The following is a 15827-nucleotide window of genomic DNA, read 5'->3' as shown; positions in this document are numbered from 1 at the left end:
CAAACCTAAAATTTTTTTTAAATAAATAAAATGAAACACGTAAGGCTTAAATATGGACCTAGAGACCTCGGAATTTGATGAAACAAGTTTCTATGCATTTGTATCATTGAGCTGATCTTAAATACGTCATCATCCATAATTTTTAATTATTATTTTCAGTGATTTGAATATTTAACCCCAAATTAGGTCGAATTGGGATTAAAAAATTCCAAATATATATATATTTGGTAAAAAATATTTTTATTGATCGATTTACGATCAGGACAACGAGACGAGCACATAGAAAATTGTTTCATTAAATTCCAATGTCTCTATGTAGATATTTTTTAAAACATCTATAGATTGATACTAACTAAAAATGTGTTGTGTACTGAACGGTTGTAAATTAGTGTCCGAAAGCTTAAATATGGACCTAGAGATCTCGGAATTTGATGAAACAAGTTTCTATGCATCCATATCGTTGAGCTGATCGTAAATACGTCATCATCCATAATTTTTAATTATTATTTTCAGTGATTTGAATTTTTAACACCAAATTAGGTTAAATTGGGATTAAAAAAATTCTATATATATATATATTTGGTAAAAAATATTTTTATTGATAGATTTATGATCATGACAATGAGACGAGCACATAGAAACTTGTTTCATCAAATTCCGATGTCTCTAGGTCCGTATTTAAGCCGTCCAATTTTGTTTTTTTTTTTAAATAATTAAATATTTGGGACAAATTCTGGATTCGTCCCAAATTTTGGGACGAATCCATGGATTCGTCCCAAACTTCGGGACGAATTTGGGAACAAAATATATTTGTTCCTAATAAACCCTAGATCTAAAACTCACCCGATACTTTTTCCCTTCCCTCTTTTCTTTCCCCTCTCTCTCCCCCGTTCCCCCTTCCCAAGCTGCGATTTCCACGTTTCGGCCACATCTCCGACCGACGACGGCGTGATCTGCGACGATCGCTTGATCTCCGGGTAAGCACTCTGCCCTCGGATCTCTCCCTCTCGCCGTCGTAGGGCTGCTTGCCGGCGCTGCCTGGCTGCGGCAGGCGCTGCCTGGCCGCGGGCACGGCTGCCTGGGCGCGGGCAGGCGCTGCCTGGCCGGCGCCGGGAGCTAATGAGTCATCTCAACAAAGAAGTATGAAAAGAAAAGTTTCATTATTGGAGGCATTGAATGGGGGTGGTGGGGAGAACGTACACAGGATTGGTTTGGATTAAATTGGTGCCGAAAGTTTATTGCCGGCAATTAAATGGACTACCGTTTCTTCTGTAAAGGATCAAAGTTATGTATTGAGACCATTGTGGCAGATAAAATTGGCCATCCGACGTTGGAGTTTTTATGCCAAACAAGAAGAAATAGGACTTGTTTATTGTGGCTGTCTGACAGTTTCGAAGTTGGTTGAGCCAAGTTATGCAGATCTCTAGTCCACATTTGACACTTTGATTTTGTTGCTTGATTAAAACTTTGGAGGATCGAATTATACAGGGAAGAAGATCTCTCTTTGCCTTGCCTTATATTTATTTTGCAAAAATACAATCTGAATTTTGATATATCCTAGATTTATTTTTCCCAAGGAATCCTGTGGCGAATTGGAAAGGGAAGGACTTCAAAGTGATGCATTGGAGTCATCAAAGTGTCAGGTAAACTTAATCAACTGTCTTGAATTAGCCATTCACAATATATCTTTTACAACTTTTAATCAGCAATATGCAGTTACAGTATATGGATTCCTTTTTCGGTTAATTATATTGAGCTCTTGTTTGCTCTTAATATTACTGAGCTTATAGACATCCAAAGTAGTCTGTTGATTAACTTATATAACATATTCTTGGGCCAAGTGTTTGATTTGTCTACCATGAATCAATTTGCAATTCTAGTTCAGCTGTTCTGTTTTTGTTGTTACTGGAGAAATGCTCCAAGAAGAACAATGTTGCCTTCATTGGTTCATGTGAGTGCACTGTAGTTTAACTAGTCAAATGCTAGCATTACCTTCCTATTTGATATGGTACGAGTCCACTAGACACGAGTACAATAAGAGCTCCTCGGATGAAAGAGAAAGGTAGTTGGTGCAGTAGTTGGCCGGACCCCTCATTGTTTGTAACGTGATCAGAAATGAAGTCAAACAGGAATTGTGCACGAGAATAAAAACCAAAAACACTGAAAAGTTGAGTAGTTGAGCTCATTGGGAGCTTTGTGTATGATATACTGACATCTAATTAGGCATTTAATGCAAGTTCTCAGTAACTCGTAAACAGGGAGCTTTGTCATAGACAACGTACAAAAAGTATGAAAGTGAAGCTCCCAACCACACTAGTAAGCCTCGGTGGATGCCGCACTCGGTGGCGGCGGAGGTGAGGCTTACGATTTCTGTTAGAAAAATATGTTTTTCTTTTGATTCACCTTGCTCTTAGAATCTGACTGTATAAGCTTGGAGAGCCAAAATGGAAGATGAAAATTGTTTTGATCTTGTGAACATGAATTCATTATCCTCTAATGAATTCAAGTTGATAATTGATTGACGAAGACCTCACTTAGCCAATGGAGTGCGAAATAAATAAATTTTATGACCTTTGAACAATGCATGCATATCATGGGTCTGTTCTCAAAATGTGTATGATTAAAAAAATATGATAACAAATCTTAAAAGAACTGGTGCCCTGCATGAATACTACAAGTATGATATGTCCATGTTTACACAGTAAAACATTGTGTTAATTAATGTAAACTATGCATATCATGGGTCTTGTTTCCAATTATTCTTGTTACATGGCCATATCGTATAATTTTAAAAGCTTTCTTGTTACACTTGATCTGGTTTATTTGTTTGTTATTATGTAGGCAAAGGAGATTTGATGGGGATCAAAGATTTTTGTGGCACACGAAGATGACTATATGTATTCTTAGTGTTCTTGGATGGCCGATGGACTTTTAAAACATTCGGTTGTTGAACTTTGTATCATATTTTCTAGTAGCTTGGATGGATCTTGTAAACTTTGTATCATATTTTCTAGTTAGCTTGGATGGATCTTGTAAACTTTGTTGAAATGTAAACTTCATGGAATCTTTATATTTCTTGAATTATGAGTTGATGTGTTGAAATGGTAAATTAGGATGTGTTGAAATGTTAAATTAGGATGTGTTGAATGCATATTATTGCTATTTGAATTTGTTTATGTATTTATGGATTGTATTGTAGAAATAAATTGAATCTGGAAAAAATATTTGATATAGGGACGAATTTGGCAACGAAAATTATTTGAGCCAATTCTATTGTAATTTGGGACAAAATTATTTTCGTCTCAGAATCTGGGACGAATTTGGATTCGTCCCAGATTCTGGGACGAATTCTGGGATGAATTTTGTGGATTCGTCCCAAAATTCGTCCCAGAATCTGGGACGAATTCTGGGACGAATTTTGTGGATTCGTCCCAAAATTCGTCCCAGAATTTGGGACGAATTCTGGGACGAAAATTTACCATACGATTTTCAAAATCGTGGACAATTTTTGTTGCCAAATTCGTTGCCAGATTTGCAACAAATTTATTATTCGTTCCAAATTTAGGAACAAAAATGGCAACAAAAAAAATTTTGTCACCGAATTTGTCCCCAAACTTGTTGCAATATTAGGGACAAAATTGGCAACAAAATATAATTTGTCACCGAATTCGTCCCCAAATTTGTTGCAAAGATAGAGACAAATTTACCCATGTGAATTCGTCCCCAAATTCGTTCCTAAGTTTGCAACAAAAACTATTTTCGTTGCAAATTTGTATACTTTTTTGCAACGAATTTGGGGACGAAAATTTTATTCGTCGCCAAATTCGTCCCCAAATTCGTTCCTAAATTTGCAACAATCCATATTTCGTTCCAAAAGTTGGCATCAACCAGTTTGGGACGAAAAAATTTTCGTCCCTGATTTTGTCCCAAAAATTTTTGCAACGAATTTTTTTTTAAAATTCGTCCCTAATTTTGTCCCAGAATGCTTTTTTTTTTGTAGTGTAAGGAGCCCCACAACATAACCAAGTTGGTCAATACATGATAGATTTATAGAAATGGGCAAGGGTTGATTCCCGATGAAGTCGGTGGAGATACCATCCCATGTGATGGTCTGCTCAATTTCCTAATTTACCTCTCTACAAATGAATATAAGGTGAGTCATGTGGAGCGTCTGAGGTCAACATATGACCTTTTGTAGAAAAAGTAAAGGTATAAGGTGGAGTTGTCAAGAACCAAAAGGGTTCACATGGAGAGAACATTGATCATGATCATGGTCATTTAGTGCAACTATGATCATATTGTTGGTGCAATCAATCTTAAATCAAGGTTGATCAGGGTGACCAAGCTCAAGTTGACTTGAGTTTCAATTTCGATGTTTGATTGATATATTAGTAAGATGTCAAGTAGGTTAAGGTTGACTAGATATTTGATGGTAAAAAAGTCAAGTAGGTCAAGATTGATCGGATAGTTGATGATGTCAAAAGTTCTAATCGAGAGTTGGCACGAGAAGTTAAGTAGGTCAAGGTTGACCAAAGATTTGACAAGAAGTAAAAAGTTCAACAAGAAAGTTGGCAAGAGGAAAATTCAAGTGGATCAATATTGATTAAACACTTGATGATTGGAAGTCCAATGAGAAATTGGCAAAAGAAAAGTCTAGATGGATCAAGGTTAATTAGACACTTAGTAATCGGAAGTCTAATGGAAAGCTGGTAAGAGAAAAGTCGAAATGGGTCAAGGTTGACTTGACTTTTGGTGATTGAAAATTTAACGAAAAATTGACAAGAGGGAAGTCCAAATGGATCATGAAGGACTAGACATGAGATGGAAAGTCCAAGTGGGTCATGGAGTACCAAACACTTGACACGAGATAGAAAGTCTAAGTATGTCACGAGTGATCAAACACTTAACAATGAGGCGTGAAATCCCAGCAAGTCAAGGTTGATTAGATGCTAGCTAACAAGAAAGTTCCGATAGAGAAAACTTCTGAAGGTCATAACTTTTGATTCGAATATCAGAATGAGGTGATTTTCATTACAAAATTTAGCTCATTCAAAGATCTATGTTTGTCAAACTCAAGTATTAGTCAATAGATGGGCATTATCAGTCAACTAATGGCTTTAGAAATTAAATAAAAGAAAGTCCATTCAGTTTTTAGATTCAACTGATGAAATCAGTCAGTTGATGAGTTTCATGAATCAATGGATGACGATTAGAATCGAACAGAAGCAAGTTGATTTGGTTGTTAGACTCGACTGATGACATGAGTCAACTGATGAGTTTAATCACTTGATTGATAGTGTTTAAATAGGTCAAGAAAGAGCCTTTTTATAGGTTTCAATAGTCGGATTTGATATATCTACTGATGAGTAAGATCAGTCGATTGATAAATGAAAATCAACCTCATCTTAAAGGGCTATAAAAGAAGGTTCTTGAGGAGATTTTGGATGTCAGTTCTTGGGGGTTTTGGAGGATAATGTTGCTGTATTTCTGGTCCAATAAGGGGCATTTCCAAGCTACAAGAGATTAAGCAAGCAAGGTTTTGATAGTAAAGTCATTTTTGATTGTATTTGCCTTTTCTTTTTTATTTATTATTGTGTTCTTGCAAGAATGAGATTGTAAAAGACTTCTCTGCCTCTAAAATATTTCTGAGAAGGAAAGAGTTCTTAGTAGAAGAGATCACTAGGAGTGGACTTTTGGATTAGTTGTCTCAAGGAGATAGATACCAAGTAAACCAAGGTGTTGTGCATGTGGAGTCGAGATTGAATTAAGGTTTTCGTTGCGCATTCAACGACAAGAACAAACATCGAAAAGAAGCAATCAAAGTTATTCGCCCCCTCTAGATCGCATGGGTCCTAACAAGTGGTATCAAAGTGAGATTTCTATTCATCAGACTAACTGCTAAAAAAAGTATGAGCTAGAGGAAAGAAGAAGAAGGTGTGATTTTTAGCTTTTCAATAGTAACAAGTCATTGGACTGACCACCTAGAGAAGCAACATCAAAGGGAGTGTGTATTTGGGATGGAACCCTAGGATGAATTCAGATATGACATATGAGTATCTCCATCATTCAGATTGGGAGGATTTGAGCATTGGAAGTCAAGGATAAAATATTTACTCATAATGGATATAGAGAAATGATTTACTCTAATGGAAGGATTTAAAGCTCTAAGAGATACAAAAGAGAAATTTCTTTAGAGGAGCAAATGGACTAAAGAGTAAGTTTAAAAATCCAAGGCAAATGAAAAGGTAACTAAATTATTATAAAATATTTTACCTAATGATGCCTTTTGCAAGATAGGTTAATATCAAGATGTAAAGAATCTATGGAATAAGATTGCAAAACTTTATGAAGATCTAACGTTAATACAAAGTGAAGACGAGCCCAAGGAAGGAGACTCGTTGACACTAGAACAAGAGGACTTGAAGGTTAAGAGATGCTCAACATCCGAGATAGAAGATGAAGAAGTATCTACCTCAAGAATTAATGGGGATCATAGGCCATTTACATTGAAACAAGAAGAACCCTCGATATCCGGAGCCAATGAGGATGATTGTGCCACCTCTACGAGTGGAGATAGCTCAACTCATAAAGGTATATCAACTCCAATTCATAAAAATAAAGAGTATATGATATGCTTTCAGTGTAGGGAGAAAGGACATTATATGAGAAAGAGTCTGAAATTAGTTAAGAAGGTTAAAATGACATGCAAGATAAAGGAGAAATCAAAAGAGATTGACTCTATGATACGAACGGGTAAGGAGAATATTGTGTGTTTCTCATGCAATCAACAAGGACATTATCAGAATCAATGTCCTAAGAGCAAGTACCTAATAAAAGCAAGGGATGAAGATTAAATCAAGGGGGGCTTCTAAGAGTAAATCTAAGGTATCATTTAATAATGCAATTTCCTTCTGCCAAGATAACAAGCATCCTAGCTTAAAATTTACAATTTTATTACTTATTATCATGAAAATAGAAGTCATGATAAATCTAAGGATAATTTTAAGTAATGTTTGTAGGATCAAGACATGCTAGAGGGGGGATGAATAACAATCGTATCATTTTCACGTTTTTGCCAAAACACAAAATGCACAGTGGAAATAAAGAAATAACAAGTAATCTCAGACACCAAGATTTATTTGGTTTATAACTTATGACGACTCTTACTCTAAGATCCGCCCTTGAGAGTGCTTTCATTAAACAATCACTATAGTTTTAGAAATTCAAGTACAGAGATGAAATACAATGATAATGTAATTAAAGTACTATGAACATTTATACCGAAAACTTTATAATTTGGAGAGATGTGCTTTCGGTCCTTAGAGCAACGTTATGACTTCATGGACTTGTATTTGGAGTAGCAAGCACTAGATAGATTGCCAAAATTTGTTGTTGAAGTGCTTGGTTGAGGCCTCCTTTTATAGTCAAGTTGAGCCTGATCCAGATCCATTGATCTCAAGATCAGGTTTGACTTGACGCTAATCGGTCGATTGATCCCCCTAATTGATTGACCAATCCCCCTTATCGATCGACTGATTCTACCTGAATTCGCCCAGCTTTTTATCTAGATGTTGTTGCTCAGATAAGACCTTCATTTGGTCGACTGATCTCGTCGTACGATTGATCGAACCCTCGATGCTCCTTGGCTTATCTGATCCTATCAACCCAGTTTGAAGTTTATCCACCGTTTGATCGACTGAACCTCCCTATTCGGTTGACCGATCCCTCAGTCTACACTTCATCGTGACTTGGAATTTGATCTTCTTGCTTAAGGGTTCGATCGATTGATCCAGACGTTTAGTTGACTGAACAAGGTAAAATCTAAACATGCAAAATTGTTAGTTTCCTACAAAACAGAGTTAGAAGAAAAGACAAATAACATATAAAGATAAGTTTTAACAACCTTCAGACTGTCCGGTCCTGACTTTGAGTTTCGCTGAAACTCTAGGTCAGATCAACACCTACTGTTCCCTCTTCGGGGAACACATCCTCACCTACTCCTCTCAGGAGAGTTTATCTTTTGCTAGACCTGTCCTCCAGACCATCTGGACTTCTTCTTAGCGTTCTAGATTCTAGGACTTCATGCTAAACGTCTGCTCCACGACCCGTCCAAACTTCCACCTAGTGTCTGTGACCCCCAGAATTTTCACCTAGAGTTCTCAACTCTAGGATTTGGCCCAAAGTCCTCAATTCGCTAAGACTTCACAAGTCCCTCGGACCAGGACTTCGTTGCCTAATCGCAGCTAGGACTTCCATAGCCTAGGATTACCACCCCTAGGACCTAGGGTTATCTCCCCCTAGGGTTTTCTACCTGCCTAGAATTCACTAGGGCTTTTGCCTAAGAACACTTAAGACTTTCTTATAAGCTCAGTCACACTTGTTAGATCACAGGACATCTTAACTTTTAAACCCTTTGCTATTATCAAAACTAAGGTTCAATCGTATGGTGTTTCCTACACCAACAATCTCCCCATTTTTGATTATGACAACTTAATTCAAAAGTTAAGGAAAACATATAGCAAAAGTTAAGAGATTCATTCATAAAGAAAAGAATTAACTTGTTAGCTCCCCCTTAGTCCCTTAACTTTCTCTCCCCCGTAAATTTGAATATTCTCTCCCCCTTTGACATATATCAAAAATAATTTAGGGAGAAAAATACTTAATTTTAAAATAAAATATTTTTGTTTTTTTATATACTTAAAAAAAAACTCTACTTTTGAGATAGTAGAATTTTGCTTTGAAATTTTTTTGAAAAGGGAGAGTTAAAAATAATTTCAAACAAACTATGTTTTGAAAGTACTTAGTATTTTTGTAAAAGCCTTGAAGAAGAACTTGACTTTTGAAAATACTTTATTTTTGAAAGATATCTTTTTAAAAATTTATTATCTTTGAAAGTATACTTAAAGTCTTTGAAGAAAAAAAATTAGCTTTTTTCTTAAAAACTTAGCTAAATTCTTAGATTTGAAAAACACTTTGTCAAGTACTTAGTTATTTTTTGAGAATATTTCATAAAAACTTAGTTAAAAATATTTTTTCAAAAATTTATATTTTCAAAAATAATATTTAACCTTACTTTTTCAAAAATATTTAAGATTGCTTTTCAAAAATGGTTAAACTTTCTTTTGAAAAATAGTTAAATAAAAAAAACTTAAAATACTTTGACTTTTGAAAATTTCTCTTGATTAATACTTTAAAATTTTTTAACTAAATTATTTAAGTTTGAGGGTCCTAGAGTCTAAGCGTGAGAAACAAAAATAATATAAAAGTTATTATCTATTTTCTTGATTTCCCATATCGCTCTTTCTAAGTTTTCAAATATGTTCATCTTATGAGTTTGTGTGAGATAAAGTTAAGTTAATTTTGAAATTAATTTTAAAATTTGAAAATTATTAAGTGAAAATTTTAAAATATTTTAGTTTGAATTTGTAAAAAGTATTTTAAAATAATTAAGTTTGAGTTTAAAAATAATTAAGTTTGAATTTTAAAATATTTCAAAATATTTATATTTAAATAATTAAATTTGAAGAATTAGTTAATATTTGGAAATAATTAAGATTTGAAAATAATTAAGTTTTAAAATTAAGATTTTGAAATTAAAATTTGAAAATTAATTAAGATTTGAAAATAATTAAGATTTTAAAATTAAATTTTTAAAAATAATTATGTTTTTAATATTAATTAACATTTGAAAATAGTTAAGATTTGAAGATAATTAAGATTTTAAAATTAAAATTTGAAAATTAATTAAGATTTTAATATTAATTAACATTTGAAAATTATTAAAATTTGAAATTAAAATTTGAAAATTAATTAATATTTTAATATGAATTAACATTATAAAATAATTAAGATTTATAAATAATTAGGATTTTAATATTAATTAACATTTGAAAATAATTAAGATTTAAAATAAATTTTTTAAAATTAATTAAGATTTTAATATTAATTAACATTTAAAAATAATTAAGATTTGAAATTAAAAGTTAAAATTAATTAAGATTCAGTTTAAGTTTGATTAAGTTTAGGTTAATTTAAAGTATATTTTCATCGATTAAGTTAGGTTATAGATTTATTTAATTAATTTTAAATTTAAATCTGTCTCACCTTTTTCTAGATTGTCAATCATGTAATGCCCCGCCCCTCCTGCTAAGGCGACGGGGGTTACTTACCATACTTAACAACTTAATAACTTATTACAACGGAAGTCTTACTTGTAAATTTTTGAAACATAGAGTCCATATGTCATACTTAACATTATTTCAAGACATATAGAGTAACATGATAAAATGTCATGAGGATATAACGTAGTAATATAAACTAGGCATAATTCCTATTAAATAAAAGCAGGTCTTTTTCTTCTTTAGCCAGTCACTGCCACACACATCCTGCTAGTCCCTCCTACTGCTCTCCTAGTTCATCCATCCTTTGCCTTATCTGTGGTACAAGAAAGTAAGCTGTGAGAACTCATGGCTCAGTAAGTTCCTTTCCTACTCACAAAAACCGTATAGCATGTCGACAATCATAAAGCATACATCATAGCATAAGGTATCATGACATAACATACATGATCATCATACATGTCATAAGCATCATCATAGATATCATGGCATAATCATGGCATAAACACAAGGTAGCATGGCATATCATAAACATGATCATCATAATTATCATGGCATATTCCTAAGGTATATGCAGGGTGAACTCTTAAACATACATCATGAAACATGTGCATCATGTCTTTTTAAAACGTATAGCATAGATACTTAAACATAATCTCAACATAAGAGGGGATCCCGGCTTGTACCACGTACATAACTGCGCGCGTCCTAGTAGGTCCAAGGTAGCAAATCTTGAACCCTACAAGGCATACATATACTAGGCCCATTTCTTAGTCCATCGACCTAGGGGCACTTAGGAGTCCATCCCTAACGAGGCCCGTTTCTTAGTCCATCGACCCCGGGGCGCTTATGGAGCCCACCCTTGGTACAAGCCTTAAAAGTAAAATAGCATGTCATATCTACATAGTCCATATCACTCATGTCATATTCATGTCATGAAGAGTGCTCTTGATCCCACTTATAGGGAAGCAACTCTTTTAGGCATAGCTTAAAGCATGTATATTTGAGCACACAACATATCATGATTTTGAGCACACAGCATATCATGAACACATGCATAATTAAGCATACAATCTATCATGAGTTTAAGCACGCAGCATATCATGAATTTGAGCACATAGTGTAACGACATAATTTTCCCTATTTTGAGTTCTAAATATCCTTAAAAATATTTGGAAATGCTTTTAAAATATTCTAGAGATTTTTAGGAAATTTTAGAGTATTTTTATGTAATTTTTGGAGTCCGTTTAGTATTTTTACCGAGAGGAGAAAGTTAAAAAAAAAAAAAAAATTGTAGAAGCTAGGTTTCGAACCCAGCTCCTCGGACCCAAGCAAAACCGGCCAAACCAGCTGAGCTACACGGTTTTGTTAACCTTATATGGTGAGAATTAAATTTATAGCATAGTTAATGATTAGGGAATAAATTGGGAAAAAGTGCGCGGCTGAGGGATTGAAGCCGAGACCCTTCGATTCGGTTAAAAGCCGGCTGACCAACTGGGCTAGCGGCCGGTGTTAATTAAGGAAAGAGTGAATAATACTTAAGCAGTAGTTAGATGATAAAAACCCTAGTTATAAGAAGAGGACTTAAGTTTCACCCGTGACCTAAAAAAAAAAAACTCTCGATTCCTCTCCTCTTCTCACGCGACAGCGTATCTCTCCACGGGGGAAACCGCAGCGAGCAAAGCTAGGGCATTGCGGTGGCCGGCGAGCACTCTTCTCCGAGAGGTCATCACACCACCGAGCTCCTCCCGTCAAGAAGAGGCACGAGCACAAGAAGAAGCCGAGTATTTCAAGCCTCCGAGCCCTAGATCTTCTTCCTCTCCTTCGGTTGTAAGTCCAAGCAAATCCCGGTGAGTTGCTTCTCACCTGCAGTAGGAGTAGTTCCCTTCGATTGGTTTTCGAAAGAGTTTTGTCTTTGAAGATTTCTGCCGTGAATTGAGGATTTGGATTTCTACACGAGTTTTGTGTCTTGTACTACTTCTTCTGGGTAGTTTGGGATTCCAGATTAAGAACGTGAAGGATTAGGCAATTAACTTGAGATAGTATAAATTTGTTTGTTGGTTTAGCATGAAGTTTGATTTGAGTAATGAAAAGGGCACAAGTAGTTTTTCTTTTTAGGTTTGCTGTGCAGGTTGGTTTGTGCCAATTAGCCCTAGCTGTTTTTCAATTGGCACATTAGTTTAGACTTCCTTTTCTTGCTGCAATGGGCACGAACAACCCTCATTGCCCAGTTTCGGTTGGTGCATATGAGGAACAGAAATGATGTATATAAATGTAGCATGTAGAACAAGTATGGTTTTGAGTTTACAGTAGCAATTCCCATTAGATTTATTGGATTGATCCCTCTTGTTAATAAAAGAGTATACCATTAGCTGTATGTGTAAGTTGACTCTCCATCTCGTATATCTAAGGTTATGGCTTTTCTTTAGTCACATATCAGTTATTTCACATGCACCTATTGACCAATTTCATTCATGCCCAACCAAGGTATTAGAGTATGATATGGCACATTCACAGTAGAAGCAACAGCAATTTAGTCAAGTAACTCCACCTTTAGGGAAAATTCTTTAAGTATGACCACGCATCCCCAATAGCCTTTTGGTTAATGACTTAGAACTACATGAACAGATTTAGATTTCTAGTCCCCTTGCTATTAGAATAACATATGCAGATTTTGTTAAGCATTGTAGTGCAGATTTGCTTAAAGTATTTAGTTTCTTTAGCAGTGCAGATTTTTATAAGTATAGCATGCAGATTTTTATAAGTATAGTATGCAGATTTTTAATAAGCAGGTTTTCGTAAGTATTGCTTGCAGATTTTGATAAGTATTCCATGCAGAACTTCAATTTTAGGAAAGATTTTTATTAAGCATAATATGCAGAATTTTATTAGCATATTAGACAGGTTTTTTTTGGTTTAAGCATTTCAAAGATAGAATTTGCTTAAACATTTCAGTTTCTCTTTAAAGAAGTATTCTGTTAGAAGTATTAACAAGTATAAGAAAGAGAAAGAAAAGAAAGAAAAAGGCCAAGACCTTAAGTAGATCCCAAAGTCAAGACTTTAGGAATTTTTGGCACACAACACTACAACAAAATCGCTCATAGACATCAGTGGAACAACAACAGTTTTAAGCAAAAACCGATGTCTTTGAGTATTTTACACCGGTTTTTCCAAAACCCGATGTCTATGAGCGCAGATTTTCGCTAATAGACATCGGTTTTTTTAGCCGATGTCTATGAGCGCCTTTTTTCATTAATAGACACCGATTTTAACCGCGGTTTTTAAAACCGGTGTCTATGAACCAAAATTCTGGCGGACTTTCTTAGCGCCCTTTCTTTTGGGTTTCTCCTCGCCTTGGATGAAGCAACCAGCCAATTTATCTCCTCGCCTTGGGTTTCTCCTCTTCCTTTGATCCCATTTCTCGCTCCCTCTTCCCCCTTCTTTTGTTCCTTTTCATTCCGTCGATCTGTTGGCCAGATGAAGAAAGGCCGAGTTCTGGTGGAGCCGGCGGCAGCAGTAGCGGAGACACGGTTCCGCGGCGTGCGGAAGCGGCCGTGGGGGCGGTTCGCGGCCGAGATCAGGGACCCCTGGAAGAAGGTCAGGGTGTGGCTCGGAACCTTCGACTCGGCCGAGGCTGCCGCTCTGGCCTACGACTTCGCCGCTCGCGCGTTCCGTGGTTCCAAGGCCAAGACCAACTTTCCCCTAGCCGCCGCCGCTGCGTCTCCCACCCTACTCCTACATTCCGCTACCCTCCCTCCGCTGACCCAACCCTAGGGTTTTGATAAGATACAAATTGGAATTAAGCTGACCCACCTCATTCTACGCACTCATCACCGAGAGGTCCGAGACCTTGCAACAGCGGCATCGTCGTCTGCAAATCTCGAAGCGAAGATGAAAATTGTGGCGGCTTATCTCCTGGTCGTCCTCGGCGGCAACCCCAACCCCTCCGCCGATGATATCAGATCCATCCTTGAATCAGGTCGAACTCTCTTCCCTCTCATATTTATCTTGGTTTCATTTCGGTGATCCTTGTTTCTTGCTTGTAGTGGGAGCGGAGGCAGAGGATAAGAGGATCAACCACTTCCTCGCGGAAGTCAAGGGCAAGGACATAACGGAAGTCATCGCTGCCGGCCGGGAGAAGTTCGCTTCCGTGCCCTCCGGTGGCTCTGTGGCTGCCATCGGGGTCGCCGCCCCTGGTAGCGGCGGCGCGGGCGGCGCCCCAGCTGCAGAGGATCCTAAGAAGGAGGAGAAGGTGAAGGAGAAGGAGGAATCCGATGAGGTGAAACTCCCTGTCTTTCCCTCCCGCAAATTTTCGTTTCCGACATAAATTTGTGGTTTTTTTTCTTTCTCGTTTCCAATTTCTGTTTTTGGAAAACACAAGCTATGGAGATTGGTTTGATTGCTATTTGTTGTAAGTTTTGAAGGTAATGGCAATCTTTTTTATTTTATATACTAGCATATCACTTAAACGGCTACAAGTATGCCACTTTTTCCAAATTTAATAGCACATGGTAAAGTCCTATCTTGTGATCAAGGTTCACAAAGCATATACAGAGGCATAAAGTCATGCATAGAAAGACTGAATATTGTTAGTAAAGTGCATAAACTCTCAAGTATTTGGATTAATTAGAGTTGAAGATGTAAGGGGTGGAGGGAAAAAGGAAATCTTTGTTAGTATTAATGATAAGTCGCCATGATGATTACCATTGTTATTGCTAAATTTGTTGATCTCCTATGTTTAACTCATACCTCAAGTATGTAATTAAATGGTTTAATTTAATACTTTTTCGTATTGTTGTGCATACGTAGGATTTTGTTTCTCTGCAGGGAGTTAAATGAGTGGTTTATAGACACCTAGTTGTATCTCTTATTTTCCTCTACATGTATGCACATTTTTTGACATCGGTTGGCAATTCATGTGTATTTATCTTTATTTTAACATACTTCTAACTTTTAACTATGACCAGTGCTTCTTGAATTATCTTTGAAGGTTTGGAATCTTCAACCCAGCAGTCGTGTATGATCACCTGGGAGAAATTTATTCAGCACTTATTATGGGAAGCTTAGTGTTCTGCATTTTGTTATACTTGAAAGTGAGCTTCTGTAAATTTCAATCTAGCTTTTCCTATGGTTATTACTGTCCTTTGTTCCTAATTTGAGAGCAAGGAAAGGAGTAGCAACACTAAGCAGTTCAAAGAATTTAACTGCTACGAGAACTGTTTCAATTCAAAAACCATCTGTTTTAAAGGAGAAAAGCAAGTTGTCCTCTGGCCAACCTTCAAAAAATGCTAAGAATGTGACCAAGTAAGGATTTCGATTTTGCAGATATTCTATCATGAATTACCATGACATGTTTTTATCTATAACTGGTGTCCTGGTAGTGTTGCTGCAAAGAATATAACGTCTATTGGAATTGCACAAGAAAATCAAGCTATTAAAAGGCAAAAGCTGGATGATGGAAGATCCAAACAGGTTAATACTTTTGAAATATTTTTTCTAATAACCTTTTTTTACTTGGGACAGTATAATTATTAATATTTCATTTTGATATGGTCATAAATAGATACACAATTTGAAAAATAGAGTTCTACTCCATAAGTCGAGATTGGGTTTAGCTAGTGCTCCTGACGTGCACTCCTCTGGTGCTAAAGTTGGCCAGGGAGAGAAACCATTGCAGCAGGTACATGATAATATGGTCAACTTTATTCT

At 36.0% G+C, this 15827-nt stretch overlaps 2 protein-coding genes and 1 long non-coding RNA gene across 3 annotated transcripts; all 3 read left to right on the top strand.

Annotated features, from left to right (window-relative positions):
- Positions 1-13595: 13595 nt before the first annotated feature.
- LOC121986893 (ethylene-responsive transcription factor 3-like) lies at positions 13596-13892 on the top strand. Its single transcript, XM_042540821.1, has one exon. The coding sequence runs from the start codon at positions 13596-13598 to the stop codon at positions 13890-13892; it is 297 nt and encodes a 98-aa protein (XP_042396755.1).
- A 51-nt stretch (positions 13893-13943) lies between these two features.
- Positions 13944-14878, top strand: LOC121985275 (60S acidic ribosomal protein P2B-like). Its single transcript, XM_042538623.1, has 2 exons — positions 13944-14097; positions 14165-14878. The coding sequence occupies exons 1-2, from the start codon at positions 14010-14012 to the stop codon at positions 14443-14445; spliced, it is 369 nt and encodes a 122-aa protein (XP_042394557.1). The 5' UTR covers positions 13944-14009; the 3' UTR covers positions 14446-14878.
- A 418-nt stretch (positions 14879-15296) lies between these two features.
- Positions 15297-15738, top strand: LOC121985276. Its single transcript, XR_006113109.1, has 3 exons — positions 15297-15422; positions 15500-15590; positions 15682-15738. It is a non-coding gene; the product is annotated as an uncharacterized LOC121985276 (long non-coding RNA).
- The last annotated feature ends 89 nt before the right edge of the window (positions 15739-15827 follow it).

The sequence above is a fragment of the Zingiber officinale genome, chromosome 5B (genome assembly GCF_018446385.1).
Source record: "Zingiber officinale cultivar Zhangliang chromosome 5B, Zo_v1.1, whole genome shotgun sequence".
NCBI classification, from domain to species: domain Eukaryota; kingdom Viridiplantae; phylum Streptophyta; class Magnoliopsida; order Zingiberales; family Zingiberaceae; genus Zingiber; species Zingiber officinale.
The sequence above is the reverse complement of the archived record's forward strand: the minus strand, read 5'-3'. Positions and strand labels throughout refer to the sequence as shown.